At 36.8% G+C, this 20,849-nt stretch overlaps 1 protein-coding gene across 2 annotated transcripts; it reads right to left on the bottom strand.

The window, feature by feature from the left end:
- Window positions 1–352: 352 nt before the first annotated feature.
- On the bottom strand, window positions 353–14,819 carry LOC103466076 (guanine nucleotide-binding protein G(i) subunit alpha-1). 2 transcript variants are annotated; one of them, XM_008411424.2, is made up of 10 exons: window positions 14,672–14,819; window positions 14,297–14,428; window positions 7,982–8,024; window positions 6,700–6,841; window positions 4,732–4,889; window positions 4,515–4,643; window positions 3,197–3,326; window positions 2,976–3,129; window positions 1,455–1,647; window positions 353–1,378 (listed from the first exon to the last, which is right to left on the bottom strand). In XM_008411424.2, the coding sequence occupies exons 2-9, from the start codon at window positions 14,412–14,414 to the stop codon at window positions 1,457–1,459; spliced, it is 1,065 nt and encodes a 354-aa protein (XP_008409646.1). In that variant the 5' UTR covers window positions 14,415–14,428; window positions 14,672–14,819; the 3' UTR covers window positions 353–1,378; window positions 1,455–1,456. The 2 variants fall into 2 exon arrangements, with proteins under 2 accessions (XP_008409646.1, XP_008409645.1); XM_008411423.2 differs by having other exon boundaries at window positions 14,297–14,433.
- Between the last annotated feature and the right edge of the window lie 6,030 nt (window positions 14,820–20,849).

Consider the following 20,849-nt stretch of genomic DNA (forward strand, 5'->3'; position numbering starts at 1 on the left):
AAATCCTGAACAGCTGAAAACTCTTTAGAAGATGGGCTTACCTCTATAAAATATTAAGTCTTGGAAAGTTGTTCCAAAATGTTAACATTTTTGACTTTTGAAAGTTTTTTTCAAGCAAATGTGCAACTTTTCAAACTCAGAAATGTCCATGTTTTCTCTAGAAATGTTTTATTTTTTGTGGAAATTTACAAGTTTTTTTTCCATCTACAATACAGCGTCATAAAAAAACCCAGAGGATCATTGACAGAATATTGTAAAACGCTTCATCCACTTCTACATGTATTGACACAATTTCACCATTTTCCTTGGAAGAAAAAAAAAACAAAAGAAGAAAAGGATGAACACGTACACATCTGTTGCACAAGTTGTCCTGGTTTCACCAGAACAGCTCTTTTATTAGCAAAATCATGGAGATTAGTCCGCTAATGTCCATATATCCAATGGAAACAAAGGGGGTCAAAGGGGGGAGATATGCAACTTGAAACCATCACATGAACCCATCCAGGTTTGTCTTTACACTGAACACAGATCTGCACCGGAACCCAAATCTGCTACAAGGCCACCTCTGCCGTCCTCTTTACCCTCACGATTCTCCGGGAATGTTTGCAGGAGCACATCAACAACTTGGACTAATTAATGAGAGTAGCTTCTTTTTTTGGTCGCTTAGAAAAATACAACTTTGAAAGAGGATGACAAGTAGAGGAATAAAAGTCCCTTTGTTTATATCGTGCACACATTCATTCACACAGACAGAGACAGTCACTCAAACGGGCATCTAGCTTCAATCCACACAAAGCTATCAACTCACAGCACACACACACACACACACACACACACACACACACACACACACACAGACACACACACACACACAGACACACACACACACACACACACGCACTCACTCACAGTTTGTCAGCATCAGAGTGAACTGGTCTGCAGAGTTTTTTAATATGGAGAGATGAAATTATGCAAAAACTGAGGCTGAAAATGCCCAGAGAGTAATTCAGGTGACTGAGTGAAGAGTTAAATGGCCAAAGCTACACTGACTTTAAAATAAGAGCACACGCTGTAACTAAGGTAATAGGGCAAAAAACAACAACAAAGTTCATTTTTGGACCCCCAAACTGGCAAATGACTCCCCTTCTTTATATAAAAAAATAAAAACAAGTAAAACACAATTTAAAACTTCTAAAAATCCATGGCCATAGACTGTTGTACAAATATTTTACAGAAAAGATTTTCTCTACACACCRTCTTTCAAACTTTTAGAGATGAACATAAGTTAATAAGAGGTTAAAAGTGACATTCTCGTCAGGGCCCGTCCAGCACGCTGACTCTGGGTTGATCTAAGTCACTTGGTAGGCCGACTCTCTGCCTGAATAGAAAGAAAAGCGTCTGATTAGAGAGGAAGAGCAGCGGTGCCCGAGTCACAAACGAGCCGGCGGCGGTACCTTTAGAAAAGGCCGCAGTCCTTCAGGTTGGTCTTGATGATGACGTCTGTGACRGCGTCGAACACAAACTGCACGTTCTTGGTGTCGGTGGCGCAGGTGAAATGGGTGTAGACCTCCTTGACATCCCTCCTCTTGTTCAGGTCCTCGAACCGGAACTGGATGTAGGTCGCGCCGTCATCGTAGGTGTTGGGACCTGAAGTTACGGTTCAGAGTTATGAAGCATTTTTTTTTTGTAGCCAAATGCCACCTCAATTATCAGAACAACAAAATAATAAATCAATACTCGAGTGCTGTTTTTAATTGATTACTTCCTTTTATTTTTTTAAGATTTGAATCCGATGAAATTCAATAAGTCTCAAATTTGAGCTGCTTTGTTTTAATTTGATGCACTGACTGAGGAGACGCTGTTAACCTGACAGATCTGATGGGAATTGATTTAAAAAGACCCATTAAGTTATTTAACCATTTATCTTTTCTCCTGTCGCATCTCAYAGCACTGCGTCAAGAAAATGGGATCGCTATTATTGCAGGATATTCAGTCAGTTTTACTTTTTACAGACACATATATCAATCCGACACGACGCTGTTGTTCAACAACTGAAACGTTCTGGTTTTGATTTAACATAACAAAAAWTAAAGATGCATGTTTTTAAGATCATTTWRAAAAAAAAAAGGGATGAAGCCATTATTTAAACTAATATCTGCATGAGTTTGTAAGTTCATGTSTGACAGTATAGAAGTCATATTCTACATYGAGTTCCTTTTCAGTAAACTTTTATTTTCAGGTAAAGAGTGATGAATTCTTGTTTTATTACTTATAGTTCTACTTTATTTTACCAGGTAAAATGTTTGAGGACCAGTTTTATTTTACAAACTGGACCTGGCCAAGACACCAACAATAATGTTTTCATTTATTTAATTTGATTTGACTTAATTTCATCAACTCTTTCATGTGCTTTTCATGTGCTGTAATTTTATTTTTTTTACTCATTTAATATTTTTCTTTATTTTTATTGACATTAAATTTTTTTTTACAAGCTTGAGTGAGCGTAGAAATGAGAAAAAGATGGTGCGGGACACGACTGAACCCTGTGAAGCCAAGTGGGGAATTGACATGTAAATTGCATATTTATGAAAAATGTTTTTTCTTTGTTAAAATTCAACCAAAGAAACAACAAATTACTGATCTGGATGCAATTTGGTTCTTGATGCCATAACTTATTTTTCTATGTTATATGAAAAATKGATGTTGCATTAATCAGTCACTTAGTTCATTTATTTTTTTACTAGATGAATTAGATTAGTGTCATATATACGACTTTATTCCATTATAAACTGACTGAGTCTCCTTCAGTAGTAATTAATCCATGCCTTCTGTCAGGGTATATGGACACACATACAGAAAAGTTAAAAATTATTAAAACAAATTGTACATTTTGTCCTTTCATCAGCTCCACATGCAGGGTCAGAGGTTAAACCGGAGCTGAAGAAGCGKGAAGACCTGCTGCTGCTGCGACTCACCTTCATAGTCAGGGAAGCAGATGGTCAGAGGACTCTTGGCGATCTTGTCCTCAAACAAATCTTTCTTGTTGAGGAAGAGGATGATGGAGGTCTCCGTGAACCACTTGTTGTTGCAGATGGAGTCGAACAGCTTCATGCTCTCATGCATTCGGTTCTGACGGGGAGGAGAGAGGTTCAGCGCACGGCGGCAGGTGGAGCACACCCAGGCCGGGAAGTCTTACCATCTCCTCGTCTTCCGCCAGCATCAGGTCGTAGTCGCTCAGCGCCACGCAGAAGATGATGGCGGTCACTCCCTCAAAACAGTGAATCCACTTCTTCCTCTCGGACCTCTGTCCACCGACGTCAAACATCCTGATGTCACGGAAACACACGGATCAAAGCTGGAGCGGGAATTAACCAGTTATAAACCAGTTATTGGTTCTGAGTGAGGATTTAAAGTTCAGGCCGGCGTYGCCTCAGAGTGATGAACCAGGTCAGCCTCCATCCATGCTGTGACATACAGCAGTGTGMAGAAAGCTWCATTCACTCACAGTAAACATGAATGTTTTATTAAGTTGGGGCTTTAAAACATTTCAACCTTTTTTCATAAACTGGAATAAAAATACAACATACAAATATGTTTCTAGTTTCTATCAAAATTTTCTCATTTGCAAATAAAACGCAAATTTTTTTATTTTACTATTGTACACAAGTGAGTGCAAAATATTCAAATAGGTGTAAAGTCAGTTGTCCGTTCTGATTCAGCCGAAGACTGAAGAGTTATTTAACTTTTTAACGCCACAAACTATCAGTTGTGGAGTTACCAAAAAGACATTATGAAGCCGCACTTTCAAGAACTTTTCTTGAAAAGAAAAGTTCTTGAAAGTGTCTCTAATTTTAGAGACTCTGTTGGGTTTAGAAAAGCAAATAGGAATATATCAACTATTTCTTTTCAACAAACAGAATTACAGAGAATATTTTACAAAGGAAATATTAGATAAAAKAATTAAAACTTTAAAATGGTGTCAGTATTCATACACCAAGTTCTCTAAAGATCTCCTTATCTGAACTTTTCTTGAAAAGTTCTTGAAAAATGTCTTTTCCAAAAATGAGCTGAATAAAAATCTCCATTGTRATGTAGATGCACCAGAAAGGAAAAATAAATCAGAGTGAAAATACTTTTATTTAGCAAAAATGTCTATTTTGGTGTAATTTTTTATTTTTTTATTTTATTTCTCTACACTTACTTAGATAAAAAAAAGAAAGAAATTAAGTCCCATACTTTTCCAAGACACATAGTAAGCCTGAATTTGAAAAAAAAAAAAAAACAAGAACTGGGTGAACAAGTTTGAATTTAGTGCAGATTTTCTCCAAATGGTCAAGTATTGGTGGCAGCTTCATGCGATTCTGGAACGTTGCACAAACTGARAGCGACGCTGCAAAAAAGACGACTAACTTCAACTTCATCCATCAGCGGTTGAAACTTTGCAGAGGTTTAGCCTCAAAAGGACAGGTAGTAAAAAAACTAACGAAATAATCCCTTGTTAAACTTTTACTTACTTGAAGTGCAGGTCCTTAAAGGTGAAGTGTGTTTCCACAATGCCGGTGGTTTTGACTCTGGTCCGCAGCACGTCCTGCTGCGTTGGGACGTAGGAAGGCGCAGATAGCCTTTCCAGATCGTTCAAGTAGCTAACAACAGTTAYAGGCRGGACAAAGTTAGCTGATAGAAAATCAACCAGGTCATAAATGCGTCCCAGTACAGTTGGGATTCTCTCACTATGATGCCGAGTCGTTGAGCTGGTATTCCCGGGAACGGCCGAAGCATTCCTGAATGCCTCCGTCCTTCCAGAGCCGCTGGATGGCGTCGGCCAGCTCAGGCGTCATGACGCCCTCTTCTGCTGTACTCGCAAGGGCAAACAGCTGCCGGGCATCGTCCTAAAGAACAAAAAAAACAAAAAACAGAATTACATAGTTATCAAAGCTCAATAGATTTCTTAAGCTACTCTAGTATAAAAACAATTCTCAAATGAATAAATCATGAAACGAGCCACAGTAAGAACAGAGCTTCTGGTTCTGCAGTGTGGGTTAAGACCTTCCCAGCTTACGGATATGTTTGATATCTGGACAGTTTTCACTCAACTCTGTTTCATTTTTAAAACGTATTAATACAGGACTATTCTCCACTGAACGRGTCACAATTTATGATCCACCATGTACTTTCCTTACTTGTGAAGAAAGAAACTTAGAAGAGTTTACACTCCGTATGGTTGAACATTTAAACCAGAATCAAGTTCAGACTAAAATYCTCATTCGTGATAAAGTGGAGATCTTGGAGCTCAGGGTTTCTGTCACCAACTCAGAAATAGTGGGTGAAAGTGGACAAAAACTCAAAAAGCTCATTGGGAAAAGCAAAGAGAAAGAGCATTTAAGATTAGAGCTGCTCAAAAGATGTTAAAATCACATTTGCTTTAGCAATATTTGCTTGCAATATCGCAATAGCAGAGAAACTGCTTTGAAGAAATGAAAAGAGAAGCTATTGCAATTTCCAGCAACACTTTCACAATTAATGTTTTAACCAAATATCTAAATAAAAAACAAGGTCCTTTATTTATCAGTTTGTAATAGAATAAGAAACACAAATATTTTTCATATTCAAGTATTTGCCGTTTTGTTTTTTACAATTTATCCAGACTTTATGACATTTTTTTAATTTTAGAGACTCTGTTGGGTTTAGAAAAGCAAATAGGAATATATCAACTATTTCTTTTCAACAAAAACAGAATTACAGAGAATATTTTACAAAGGAAATATTAGATAAAAGAATTAAAACTTTAAAATGGTGTCAGTATTCATACACCAAGTTCTCTAAAGATCTCCTTATCAGAGTCATGATATAAAAAAAAAACTTTAAAAGTTTCCATCTAAATCTTTTCTTGTCTCAATAAAGTTTGAGCTTAAAGAATGAAGAGTTCTGAGGTAAACAGCAAAACACTGTTTGCAAAAGCATGAAAATCACTAAAGAAAAGCATCTGGACTTTAAGATGCTGATGATTACAAAATGAAATTAGTCATGCTGAGCAAATGAATAAGTCTTTCTTCTGCAAGGAAAGAAAAAGCCCAGTTAGATTAAAAAAAACAAGCCTGAATGTTATTGTTTCATGACTTATATTTTTATCACTGATTAATGGATATGTAAATGTCTCATCCAAGGTCAACATCTTTGTTTGTGACATTTACAATCAAACCCACTTCCTCTAATGTTGCTCAATGAGACACTGAGGAGAAAAGGCACCAGAGGACTGAGGATAAATAACCTGTTACTATTACTCTACCACTTTATTTCTATAAAAAACAACAACAGAGAGAGAAGAGGAATAGAAGTGGTTAATTAGTACACAGGAGCCAAATAAAAACACAAATACTCTAGGTGTGTACAAAGGAAAAAAGATTACAACACAGTTGATAAAAGAAGGAAAAAATGTGTTTTTAGAGAGGTTTTTACAAACAGTCTGGCTGGCCTCCAGCGGCGGCTTATTCCGCTTTTCAAGAGCTAAAACTTCACTGAATTCATAAAGTGTTTGGAGGAAGATCAACATGCTCAGATGTGCCGATCTAAGAGCACGCGATGTCGTGTACGAGTGAATCTGCTCAATATGAAAACTGAACAGGAAACTGAAGAGATTCCCCATCCTGATAAAACAGGAAAACAAAAATACTTTAAAATAAACTCTTTTCTTGGACTCACTGCTCTGGCTGATTCAGCAAATTCAATCTTCAGGCGTCCCATGGCTCTGATGATGGCCATCATGGACTGGATGGTGTTGCTGAAGACCACGGCCTTGTACTGCTTACACTCCTCCTCCGAGTAGCCGGCCTCATGGATGATCCTGAAGAACAGGCAGAGGAAACCTTCAATTACCTGCTGTAGCGTTTATATCACTTTAAATAAACACAAAAGATTAAAAATAAAACAACTGAGGTTTTAAATATTTAAGCTGGAGGCATTTAAAGCAGAAACATTATTGGCCACTTGCAGGCAGCAAAACCAAATTATAAAGTTAATCTAATTTAACCCCTTCAAACACTCCCAAAACCGTTATCAAATTACTGATTTAGATTTAAAAAAAAAAAAAGAAAAACAAAACATAAAAATTAAATGTACCTTTCAGCTTAATTAATCTGAGATAGAGTTAAATGTTATGCTTGACAAGAAATATAGACTAATCAATACATTAGGCCATGTGTTTTGTATCTGGAACATCAACTGATTGCAGCAGAGCATCAAATGTGAGTACAGTGAGCAATGAGGATCAAATTAGACTGAGCTGATGCCCATTTAACCAATTAATCAGTATTCATCAATACACCTATAAGCTTGGTACATTTATGGTTCAAATACAAAACTAAATTTCACATTTATCCTGTAATAATTTTGAAATAATTAACTTTTTCTAATTTGATTTCCCTGTAACATGAGTAGAAATCTCAGAGAACACAATGCACATAATTGAGCATTAATACGACCAAATTAATTATTTTGCTGTGTTTAATTGTTTCATAAGGTTTCATTTTGTTGACAAGATGCATCTGAATCAAGTCTTTACTCTAAAAATGTTTGTCAGACACCACTGCAATTAGAACAACATTAATTGTGTCATTCTTAGGGCCCAGTTTACATGAAGATGCATGTTTTCAACAAGCAGCCAACAACAAGAGGCGCTTTTGGCTGACAGTCAAACAAAACAACGTCGCCTTTAAAGGAAGAAAATTACAGCTCCATAAAAACTGCCAGCGATGACGTAGGTTGATCAGCGTGTGTCACAATGAGGAGCTCAATCCAGTTCCTTACAGTGAACTAATGGACGTCTGCTCTGCAGAAGAACAATGATGTGGGATTGAATAATCTCATGTGACCTCTTGTACATTAAAGTCTGTCTACTTCTGGGATTATTCACATTGTGTTATTACATGCCGATTTGGTTGTTTCTGAAACAATAGAAACTGCATGTTTGGATTTTCAGACTTACTTCATCTGTTTGACAATTGTGCTTTTCCCAGACTCTCCAGCGCCTGAAATAGAAACCAAAAGGTACGTTATGATTGGTGCAGAGGTAAGACATAAAAAAAAAAAGATACCAACAACTGACACCTTTTATTAAAGGTCCTAGATAAAGTGAGAGAGCTAAAGGGACAATATTATGCATTTTCCAAGCACAGTGTCAACTTCCAGAAAACTGCACAACAGCTGAAACACAGTTTCTTTAAATTGAGGCTAAAAATCTTGAGTTAGACAAAATAAATGGAACATTGACCAACATATTTGATCATTTTGAGGATGGCACTCACCAAAATATAACATTTGTTTCTGGTGTTTTTTTTGTATGACTTATGTTTGTGTTTTTAAGACGTAAAGCACTTTTGAACTGCGTTGATTCTGAAATGTGCTACATAAATAAACTTGATCGATTGAATAGCACAATCAAGTAACTGTCATCAGTTGTTATAAAAATGCTGTATATATCAAATTTGACTTAAAGGATATTTGACCTTGTAATTTAACTCCTTGAAATTGGGCCTCTGTCTCTTTAAGAAGCTCTTTCTGAAACCCCGCCTACAAGAAGTTCTCATTTAACAATGTTTTTACCAGCGTTGAACTGAGAAGTAGCTCGTAAAATGAGCTCAGCAGATGCACAGTTCCACTAGGTGTTTGCTAATTGATGCTGGCTAGTCTGAAGGAGCCGAGAGGAAAAGGGCCGGTCTGCGAGGTAGAAACTCTTTGACTCCAAGAAGCTGCGTCTAGAAGCAGACTCCAGGTCCACCCAATGGTTGCCATGGAGATTATAGAATTTCTCAAACATGCATGAAAGAATCAAGGCAGTGCTCCAGGGACAATTTTGATGAGAGAACAACATTAAAACATGATGTTAAGCATTACAAAAAAGAAATGTTAGTTAAAAAGATGGCTTACAGCTAATGAAATTGATATTTTCAGTAGCTGACAATAATAAAAAAACAAAAAAAATTTAATGAATAAATGCATCCAATAAAAATATTGTTTTTTTTCCAATAGGTGCTTTTAATCTTACAAACAAGCCTCATTGGTACCCATATTCTAATTTATTAAATATGACTGTATGATCAAAAWCAGCCTTTGACTTAAGCAGGTGTTACATATTTATATTATACCATATTTTCAGCAACAGAAATTGTTCACTTTGTTTTAAATTAAAAACTACGCTCATGTTTTGCATTAATTCAATTCTTTGCATAAATACAGTAACAATACAATATTTATTATGACTATGAGAATCCTATGCCCTTACAAAAGCACCACTATGCTTTACAATAGCCTCTAAATCAGCACATAAAGACCCCGCAGCAAAAACAACAATTAAAAAAACCCAAATGAAACGTTTTCTACAGTAGGCAGAGCAAACCTGAAGCCCTGAAAAACCCGAGTGACTGAATAATCACCACCAGAGTGACTTAAAATGTGACATCTGGCGAACGACGCTATCCCAGGTGATGTGCAGCATAATGTTGAAAGTGAGAGAATGAACTCCAAACACACAAAACCAAACTGCACAAAGTAACTTACTTCACTAAAACAAAACCCTTCAACTGAAACATGAACATCTACCCACAAATTTAATGTGCGTAGCGACCAGAATTTGCATCCAGCAGCCTGCAGTAAAATCATGCCCGCATATTTGTACAACACTCTGCATCGCTGTACTCATTTCCATTACCTTCAGGTGGTAGAGCTCCCCTTCACAAAACAGGTCACTTTGCTGCACAAATCCGCCCCATTGGAAAAAATAATTCCTAAAAGTCACAAACTAGATAATCCTAAAAATACCTTCATTTACTGCACAATCCTACAGCTGAGATAAAAATTTATAGAGAGAAGCAGCTTGATGTTCAGAATGAGAGAAATTTCCAAACTCTGCTTAAAATGTCAATCTTAGCAGCACTTTATTATATAGAGCAGCATGGAAGCTGTTTAGGGCCAGTTTAGAGCGATCTTTGAGCAATTGGATTAATCATCTCGATCATCCTGTCAACAAGATTACACACAGCTTACATTTATCTGGGTTACAGCCTCCCATCTGATCGCACTGCAGCGACTCGGATACATCCAATATTGAACCATAAAACTCCTCCAAACTGCTTGTACAATTTTGTGCTTGGATGATATTATTAAAAACAGGAAACGTAATCAGTGCTCTTCGGTATGCTTTCGAATTTGCCATTAAAGTGTTTTGTACAGAGTCCCTCTGAGATACAGAAGTGTTTTAAGCTGAGCACACAACATTTTAATTATACCGTCTCTGCAGGGACTCTCTGCTCCCAGGTGAGCTGCAATGTTTTGCAATTCACTGTCCGACATGATAAACAGCGATCATGCAACAGAGTTATTATTACCAAAGGAAAAAAATATTAATTTGAAATCACAAATTCGAAGTGCACTGCTGCCGTTTAGATTTCAAGGACACTTCAGAAGCCAATTATTGGAAAAGGCAGAGGAATCTAATGTTTTATGCTTGTTGAAGGACTCAAAAGTGCCACAGGGTTCCAGCGCAGATTTATTTTTGAAGGAAAAACAACAACTCTGCCTCTTCTGGGCTGAGCTGTCTTTTGCAAAGACATTGCAACATACTTTAGATTGGGAAATTTGTACGTGACTTGAAATAAATGAACAACTAGATGTGCGATGAAACACATCGACTTGTAAAATGACAAATAGTAAACGCACAATAGAAACTCATTCTGGTGCTGGTAATTGTGGGAATCCTGGAGAGGGAAAAAAAACAAAAAATTTTTTTACACACCACCAGCATTAAAATTCAAATCAGCATCGCAAATGAGGCACGCACACTTACATAAGCCATCAGCAGGTCAACAGTGTACTGCATTAGGCAACAGGGGGAAAAAAGTGGCACCAGCCATAACTGAAAAGCAGAGATTAATCACGATAAATGCCACCGATAATGCAAAACAACAGTGCAGCATATTACAGGGTTCAAACGTGCACTTTGCTGTCTCTGTCGTGTAATTTAAGTTGTGACAGATGCATACTGCTGTCAGCCAGAACACCAACGTTGCTATGCAACCTGTGCCCCATCCAATCCATCTATTCAACCGATGCAGGGGCAGAGCAGTGGGGAAAGGTGTGGCAGCATTCCTTAAAATAATAATAATACTAATTTACAAACAGTTCTGATCTGAGAGAATCCAGATGAGCATTTATGTTTTTAGCCTTCAGACACAATGAGCCTGCAAAATAAGAGGTTTCATAACTGGTATGAAGTATTTATTGTTGTTTGCAAGCTGCTAAACTTTGACAAAATAGCATAAAAGTGTTCGTCACCAGAGCATTTCATAACGACAACATGAAAATTTATAACTGCTTTGTGGAAGTCCTGTACTCATTCTAGAAACTACTGGTTTTTACTTTCCACATACTCTATTACTTACAAGGATCACATACAAAAAAAAAAGAATCCTGGATATGATGGAAACATTTCAAAATATATAAGATTGGCCGATACAGCTGAAAAGTTTATCACGACATAAACGTTTCACATCAGATGCTATCAATAATTGTCAATAATTATTCATTCATTTTTTTGCTTAAAATATCTGAAATACTGCCATACTGGTAGCATGACCATGTCCTTTACTTTTAAATAAAGAACATAAAGAATAAAAACCTTAAACTGCTGCTGCTTAAGTTACTCAATATGTTGTTGCTAGGTAACCAAAGAGTGAGTAAGTTGCTAGGTAACCAAAGAGCGAGTGAGTTAGCTGATGCCACCAACCTTGATGCTTAAACCAATGAGAGGTTAAGGAGCTAAGGTTTCTCCTCTGCCTACATCCCCCATAATGCTGTGCAGTTCTGAATCRGAGTTCAGTGAAATTATTGAATATTCTATCAGACGTTTTACCTACTGATATTGATCACGTATCTATTGCAAAATATGTTGTTACTAATTCATATATACAATTAAATCATACACTATTTTTAAGGATATGCATCTTCATGATTTATCAAAATATTTACCTATAAAGGAAACTAAACTTACATCCAACAGGTTATATAGAGCGTAATTTTAGTCCTTCAAACTCAGATAAAACATGAGACCAAAAACAGTCTTTTGTCGATTTTTCTTTCACACATACTTTGCATGCTTTTCTTGAGGCTAATAATATTTTACTTTACCATCTCAGTTTTATTTCAAGAGATGTCAAGAGCTTGGCTTAACAAAGTACATCCATCTATTGGATCTGCGCAATACATTGTAAGAATCACTATCGCAATACTGGTGTGTGCAACATGGAGAGTTGTAATAAACTCCTATTGGCTACTATCGCACATGGATCAAGGATTGATGCTTTGCATGCTAATAATATATTTTGCCTATTTGTGGTTGCCCACACATGATGCTGCAATTCACATACAGAGCTGCAGGCACCATGATGACAGCTGGAGAGGAATGAGGAAAATGTGGAAATCGTTTTTAACAGTGTCCTAATGATTTAACAATAATAATAATAATAATAATAATAATGAAATCATACAGCCCTACAGTTAATCCATCATCGTGTCAGAGCTGAGACTTTAACTTTTCAGCTTTTACTTCTAACAATACTTTTGGCAAAGAGCTGATGCCTCTAAACCATCTGTTCTTGAACATTTCAAATATCACTAGATTTTTATGTCCATTACACTTGGACATAAATACGCTATGAAGTCCTCAAAAGTTGATGTAATGCAGCTTTTAGGCGTTATCAGTAGAAGTTGATTGAGGAGATGACGCAGGCATTTGTTTTCAGTGTTTTGAGCCAGTGACACATCAGAGCGTTGTTGTAATGTTTCAGGAGTTTGACATCCTGAATATTTATTTATAAAAACTGTTTTAGTCCTGTGTGACTACAATGGCAGAAATGTGCTTTAAGCAAGAAGCTATAAATCTGAAAAAGGATTTCTGGAGATCATTTCATCAAGGCCGACACTCAGTGTTTCACCACCGCACACAAATCATGTTATTATAATTTCAGAATTTTGAAAATATAAAATCTTCCCATGACAAATATTGTAAATAGAGTTTTTTCTGTTTATTTAATTTCTCCATACTTGAGTTTTATAGATCAATTTATGGCACCTTTTAAACATGTAATTATAGATGTGTAATTTCAGTCTGTGTAAAATATTTCCACAGCAATCAGGCTTTAGTTATATAAACTCCAACTGGCCTTAAAGAGCATAAGTAATAAAATAAAATAAAGATTAAAGGTATTAACCTCTTCCTGCCGTTTCCTCAACACATTAGTGGTCTAAAAATCTCCTGATTCACCGTGTTTATCTGCTGTGTCGTTGGGTAAAATTTGTCCATSAAGCGTCAAGGACAATGGGACATCTTATTTTGAAAATAGTTGTTGCTAAAATGTTGGGATTTTATGAAATAATGAAGAAAGAACAGCTAACATTATGGTAAACATATTTAAAGTGGTTCCAAAGACTTTCTGTTTTCCTACATATGTTCCTTTGCTGGAAAACTGACTTTTTTGGCAATCATGCAAAGATTTATTTATTTATTTATTTATTTTAAATAAAAGCATTTTTCACATTTTTCAACGGGCTTCAGTGTATATTTGTTGCCCTTTCTGGTGAAATGGATTGTTTTGACGCATTTGTATTGTTTGTTTTTAACCACATTTTGAAGCTGGAATGTATTCAGACTGGTTGAGCAGCATAACTGGGATAACTACTATCTTTTTCAAACCTTCACTTTCAGGAGCCACGCATGTACTCTAGAAGGGCATCTGGACATCAACGAGGCTGCTGTGGGTTTGAAGGAGGTTGAGCGGCATGTATGTTACTGAATGTGATCAAACAGCGGTGCAGATCCCTCACAAAGCGGTTCTGGACAGCAGATCCGACCCTGTCCGCGTCCTGCTGGCTAACTAATCCGTGCTATCACCGAGCCGCTAAAGCAGCTCATTATCTTACAGTTAAATTAGCTTACGGACTTACTGGAGGATAAAAGCGCCCTGAGCCAGAATAAACACGCTATTGGTGACTGAGAGTTGATTTAAATGTGTTGAGGATGGACGACACAATGGGGAGAACCTAAAGTTTAGCTAACAGAAGAACCGCAGTTCCACTCATGTAATAAAAAAAAAAAAAACAAGAAACGCCTCCAGTTTCGATAGATTCGCGAATAAAAGTGTCATTTGGGAACATTAGATAAAAAACCCCCCGACATGCACAAGCTAACAGTAACGTCCATCTACGGTTAACACACCCAGTCCACTCCGTCCATCCATCTTTTTCTTACCCAGCAGAAGCAGCTTGACCTCCCGGGCAGCCTTTTCTCCGTCGTCCCGCAGGTTTCTGTCGATCATCTTGCTCCGCTCCTGCGCCGCCTTGTCGTCCGTGCTCAGAGTACACCCCATCTTCTTCTTCTCACCTGGTCTTCAAAATAAATCAGATTACCACTTACTGGAGCACAACTTCAATAACTACGGCAGCAGCAACAGCATGCAGAGGCTACCGAAGCTAGCATCCAGATTGGCGAGGAAGAGGAGGAGGAGGCAGCCTGTCTCTACAACACTCGAGATTCAAACACGCCCAGACCTCGTTCTCAGTTCCCCGATTTTAAGGCCAAAATCCCGGAGTTGAGACTTAAAGTGAGGGGCTGTGGGGTAATTACCTCTTCTATTTGCGTCCCAGAGTTAAACCAGTCAGATGTATCCAGTTATTCCCGGAGAACCGAGACGGGAACAAATTGTTGCATCGATGACGGAGCTGCAAAAATGTTCGTTTCCTCTTCGGCTCGCATACCGCTGAACTGCGCATGCGTGGCAGTGCAACAGGCTTTCACAGAACGGTGGAAAGAAAAAAGTTGTTAGAGGCGGGGATTCATTCATCTTTTTCTGAGGTTTACATTTTTAATTTGAAAAAATATAGTAGTTTTGACTCTGCATATTTAATTCAAAGTGTCTAATTTTTTTAAGGGACAACATACGTTAGTCAACATTCAGTTCGTAGTTTGATGTAAATGTACAACAGCCAAAGAAACATTTCCATAGGAGGTTCATTTACCTCATGAATGTGCATTTATAATTCAGGGAATAAATAACAATAATATCTAACCATGATCTAAAGGACATCCAAAAATTTCAATAAAATAAATAATTTGCCTTAAAAAAACATAAAAGGACAAACTAAACACAACCTGTGAAAGGATATGTTTTCATCATCGGTTGTAAAGCAAAGATAAGTTTATACTTGCTGTTAGGGTGAAGTAGGAAATCAGGGATCTACTAGTACCACTGACAGTGATACAGACCCACCGTCAGTATGATGCTACCTCCACCATGCCATGCAGTTGATTCATCTGTCTCAGGTCCTTCATGCATTCTTCTGGTCATTTTTGTCAAATAGTTCAATCTTTGTTTCATCCGACCTTCGGTGTTTTCTGTACTGCAACTATTTTGCTATTTCAGTCAAGCTTGAAGATTTCAATTTATGAACAAGAGCTTTTTTAGTCTGCACCCTCTCCAGTCTTTTTCTGATTTTATTGTGGGCATAATTGGGAAGAGTAGTTGATGTATTGTCAAAGGGCTTTCCAACCTTCCTCTAACATTTTTTTTTGTCAAAAAAAAGCTGAAATACAACCATATATATTCCCTAAGCTGACATAATTTAATGTGTAAACACTAATTCAGCCATGGCACAGGTAAAAGAATCAGACAGGAAGCTTGAGTTATACCACTTTCTTTTATGTTGTACTGACCTTGAGGTTTTCACTGTGTGGGAGGAACAGAAAGCTGAGCAACAAACATCAAATCCTCATAAAGAACAGTGACATTTGAATGATAAAAACCATGCAAGAAAATTATGGACAACTGTGAACTGTGAAAATTATGGTTTAATATCTTCCTTCTAACAAGTGAATAAAAGAACTGCAAACTTTTACCAACTTTTGTTCTGGTCAACTTGTTTTTACAATGTTCCTGCTATTTCAGAGTTTTAGACAGCAATCCACTCCATGTAACAAAGAATCAGCTCACGCTTAAATATCTTGTAACATTTCACTTGAAATATTTTTGCCAATGTTTTACAGATTAGAAACAAAGCTAGTGACAATATTTTGAAAAAAAACTTGCCCTTTTTCCTCCAAAAATAACTCTTTCTAAGTCTCAGAATGTTGGTCCAGTGACTTTATATACCTGTAATCATTATCTGTTCTATTATAGGATGTTTAAGTTATTCATAAAATCCCTAATCCATTCAGCCATGACCGCATAGGCTGAATGTTGATGGCTGACCTTTTTACAATTTGCAAAAAGGCTTTAAGTTTGATTGTTCAGGGATCACACATTTCAAATTGTGGTGTTTAATTTTTCTCCTTGCATGGATTCCTTCACAGAACTCTGATCTTGACAACACACACCACAGATTCTGCCCCAAACTCCCTAAAACCTGGTAAGCTCAACTCAAACCATCCGAGGAAACTTGCTGCCTACAGTGATTTAATCTCACCATTTTTTTCACCTGAGACAATTATTTTGCTAAGAAGAATATGATTTTTACACTAGTTAAATGGTTAGTGCTTTTGGTTTTAAAAGAAAAATTACACACACAAAAAATGACAAGGAATCAGAGGTGATGAAAAACTTGCCTAAGGTCACCAACGGGGGCCAGCAAAGTGGGACGTCTCAACATATGGTGGCTTTCTGCAAGACAGTACTCAAAAGAGAACTACAAATTAAATTTTATTTTACTAATAAATACTTATAGTTTATTATAGTAAAACCGAGAGAAACGATTGCAGACAAATCTTGATAATTGTTAACCAGCAAGTCAGAATCACATTATTGCTTTTTCTTGCTTATGTGGTCACAGCATATTTGTTTCCATAACATGGGTTTGTGCCACATCTCTAAGCTAAAACTGCTAAAACGTAATTTTATTTGCTCATGTTCATTAGTATGTTTTTATGAGGAAAAAAGCACGTTAATGTGTGTCTCTGTGTGATGTGTGATGGACTGGCGACCTTTCCAGGGGTTTCCCCACCTCTGAATGACCACCAGAGACAGGCTGATAGATTAACATTTACTCAGAAAAACAAGGAACTCTAAAAATGGTGCAGTTGATTGATTGAATGAAGGGACCTTGTATTTATTCCAATTTTAATTAATCAGAATTCATTTTATAAAATTGTGCTTTTGGTGTTTGCAGAAATACATTTTTAACACGTCTAAAAACGTTTTTATTTTTTTTGCCCCCACATTTAGTAGCTTTTTAAATTCCAAAATGTGTTTCAGCTTTTGAAACTTGTTGCTGCAGCTGAGGGGAGCTGTAAACACTTTGGTTGTGCAGGCAACATCATGACAACTTAGGCAAATCAGCTCCACTGACGTTTTATTTGTATGCTTTGTGAGAAAATGGCAGACACAGATCATTATCAATGAAACCAACTCAGTTCTAAGGTTTTCTCTTTGCTTTTAGCTTGTTTTATTTTTCTACTTACCCTTTAAGGGTGTAATATCTTTTAGAGGATCCAGGTTTAAAATATTGGAATATGTTTTACAGATGTTGACTTTGAAGAAAATTGGTTGCTCTGGATTTTATTTAGGACTATCTGACTCAAAGGAATCAAAACTGAATGCAGACCACAGTTTTCATCCTTTGTATTTTAAAACCCTTTAAAAGGACATCTTTCATTTTACTCCCATTTCAAATTATGCACTGCTTTGTATTGGTCCATCATTAGAAATCCCAATCAAATATATTCAAATATGTGGTTTTAATCAGAAACAAAATGAGGAAAAATTCAAGGGATATGAGTACTTCCATAAGTGTGGAAGTACTTCCATGTGTGAAGAACCAAAGAGGGAAACAAAAAGCGGAACCCAAATCTGATTTAGGGCTCGGAATTTCTTTTTAATTATTTAGAGAAGGTACGAGCCAAATGGGGGTTGCTCTGATAGGAAAGGCCTGCCGTGCCGCTGTCAGGAGGTGAAGGGATAAGCTCCCAAATGAGGGTTACACCCTGTGGTTGAGCTTTGTGGTGACCACATCCATGAATTCAAATTAGCCCCGGCTCTAAAGCAGTAGAAATCTGCCCAGCCAAAGTAAACAAAGAGGTAGTAAAATATTGTTTTTAAATTATATGACTGAGCATGTGTTAGTTTATTTTATGGGTCATTTGTTTGAATGACTGAGCGCGAGCTGTTTCACAAAAAGTGAAAGAAAAAAAAATCCTGCTCTCCATGTTTTCTCATTTCAGGATCAAACTCAGTTTGATCTCAAATTAAAGTTTGTGTCCTCCTATTACTTGTGTACACACAGGATGGAAAGGGGTTGACATGTGGTCAGAATTCATCTCCTCACTTTACATATGATTTTCTTTGCAGATGACCTCAACATCATGCAAACTAGTGCCATCATTTTTCCACTCGAAATGAACATGGAAAGATTTGTCTTTGCATGCACGGCGCAAGCGTAGTCAGTATATCTGATCCTTTTTATTAATCATCAGCGTGACACCAGTCAGGAGCACCAAAGGCTCGTGTGCGGATTTGTTTTTCTCTGAATGGGGGGGTAGAGGGTGTATTGTTGCTGCCATGGCACAGCCATGTCGGTGTACCCCCAGGCAACAGGAAATGTTTTGACTTTTTTAATAGCGAGAGATAAATGGTGCAATGACGGAACAGCTCATCAGCAAACTAGTGATCCAGTTGCTTCCTGGAGATCAGGGACACAGAGTGAGACTCATTAGTGTGTGTTTATCATCCACTGTGCTGCAGGATGAAGAATTAAAAGTCAGCTAGTGTAAATTATGTAAATTTTGACATCTTTTGCCCCATCTCTTGCACATAATATTCTCAACTGCACTAATGCATTTATTGTTTTATGCTTTTATTACCCGTTTTTAAATTCATTTCAAACAGCTTTTAAAAATGTTTGTTTTAAAATGCTTACTTACTACTTTATGTAAATGTGTTTTTGTTGATTTTTGTTTGTTATAAGATCTATCTCAGTAGTGTGTGTTTAAGTGTTTTTGTTTATATTTCCTTCTTGTTACTGTACAATGGTAAAGTGTCCTCAGGGGTCAACAAATAATGTGTCAATTTTATTGTTTAGTGTTATTATTACCTTAATACAAACTAGTCAGTTCATTTTTTTTTTCACTTTTGAAACTGCTGGACTGGAAATTGGCTGGATTGTGTATTAATGAATAATCCCAACATAGAACATTAAACAAGTAATATTTTAAGTGAAAATTCTTTATTCTGATCACTTTATCTATTTTATAAATCTGATTAATATTATTACTGATTACACTTGATATTTAAATCAAGGATTAAGGTACAGACCTGCTCCAACACACCTGGATCAAATCAGAGGGTCGTCACCTGGTCTTTGCAGACCGACAATTCAGCCATTTTATTCAGGTGTGTTGGAGCAGGGGTGCAGCTAAAGTCTGCATAATAGTAGCTCTCCAGGACTGGACTTGAGCATCCTTATTTTAATGAATAATGAATTATGTTATTTTGAATGAGACAGCTAAATTGCTGTGCTCTGAATACCAAATACCGAAATGACTTTACTAATAACAACTATCAAAAGCGGACAGCCTTGAAACAGGAAGCGATGTCTGAACTCGGAGAATGTTTCAAAGTCATCAAACTCAGCAGGAAGGGATTCACAGATAATTCTTGATCCGAGCCATGATCCTTTCAATAAAACCATCCAGACCCGTCATTTCCTCCCTCTCTTTGGCCACAGTAATTAAGCCTTATACATACGTCACACAATGACAGCGCTGCCATCTCCATGGTAACATATCACCTCCATCTGCCACAAAGGCCTCGTGAAGATTTTGGGTTATTTTCAGAAATGAAAGATTGTGATTGTGATACCAACCAAAAGAAAGGCAAAAAAAATCAGCATGACCCAACAGTACAAGTTTATGTTTAAATGTTAATTAAAACAAGGCTTTGTAAAATATTACAGAATGATTTATTATCAGTTTAATCCACCCACATTTCAACGCGCAATCCCTGACAATAAAATGTGTTTTATTGAGCCTTTAAGTAAGGTACGTGTGAATGCGCAGAGAGAGATCCGTCCTCTAGATGGCAGCAGAGTCATGAAACAACAATCAACATGCATCTCCAGGAAATCTGGGTTTTTCTGAGAATCACTAAAATTGTCTCTTGTTTGCAATTTTTTGCCAAGCCTCAAGGGGCTTTAAGATTTTTTCTGAATTTATGTTGGTCAGGTTGAGATTTGTGAGTGAAAAATGTGAAATCTGGAATACCTCAAATTACATTTTAATCTGAAAGAAGACAAACATGTATTCTCAGGATCCAGAGATCCTATCTACAACAAAAATATGTTTGTCTGAGGGGACCTGAAACATCTATGCATTTTATATTCAATATGCATATTTTTCTTTTTTTTAGCTGCTTTTTAGTGACTAGAGGTATTTGAAATATCAATCACCATTTCTAATGATGAGATAAATTAAAGATAAGAAATGTTTATGGTTTATGTTCCTTTTTCTTTTCTTTTCTTTTTTTTTGCTTTATTTGCTTGATCTGTGTTGATTGACTGGTTAAATTTTTTTAATGAAATATTTCTGGTTTTCAAATCATGAAATGGTTTTGTGTGGAAATTATCTTTAGTGGTAACTCCATCAAAGTAAGACTATCCACCGACCAGGGCAGTCGGCATTTGGCTTTAACCTTTAAGACTTTTAGTCTTAAAGGTTAAAGTCCTGCAGCAGCAGAGAAACAGGGTGGCCCTCTTCTGTTGTCCTCTTCAGTAGAACTTTACCATTTCATTATATTCTACGTTCATTGATGCTTTTTCCT

The sequence above is a fragment of the Poecilia reticulata genome, linkage group LG6, assembly GCF_000633615.1.
Source record: "Poecilia reticulata strain Guanapo linkage group LG6, Guppy_female_1.0+MT, whole genome shotgun sequence".
NCBI lineage: Eukaryota > Metazoa > Chordata > Actinopteri > Cyprinodontiformes > Poeciliidae > Poecilia > Poecilia reticulata.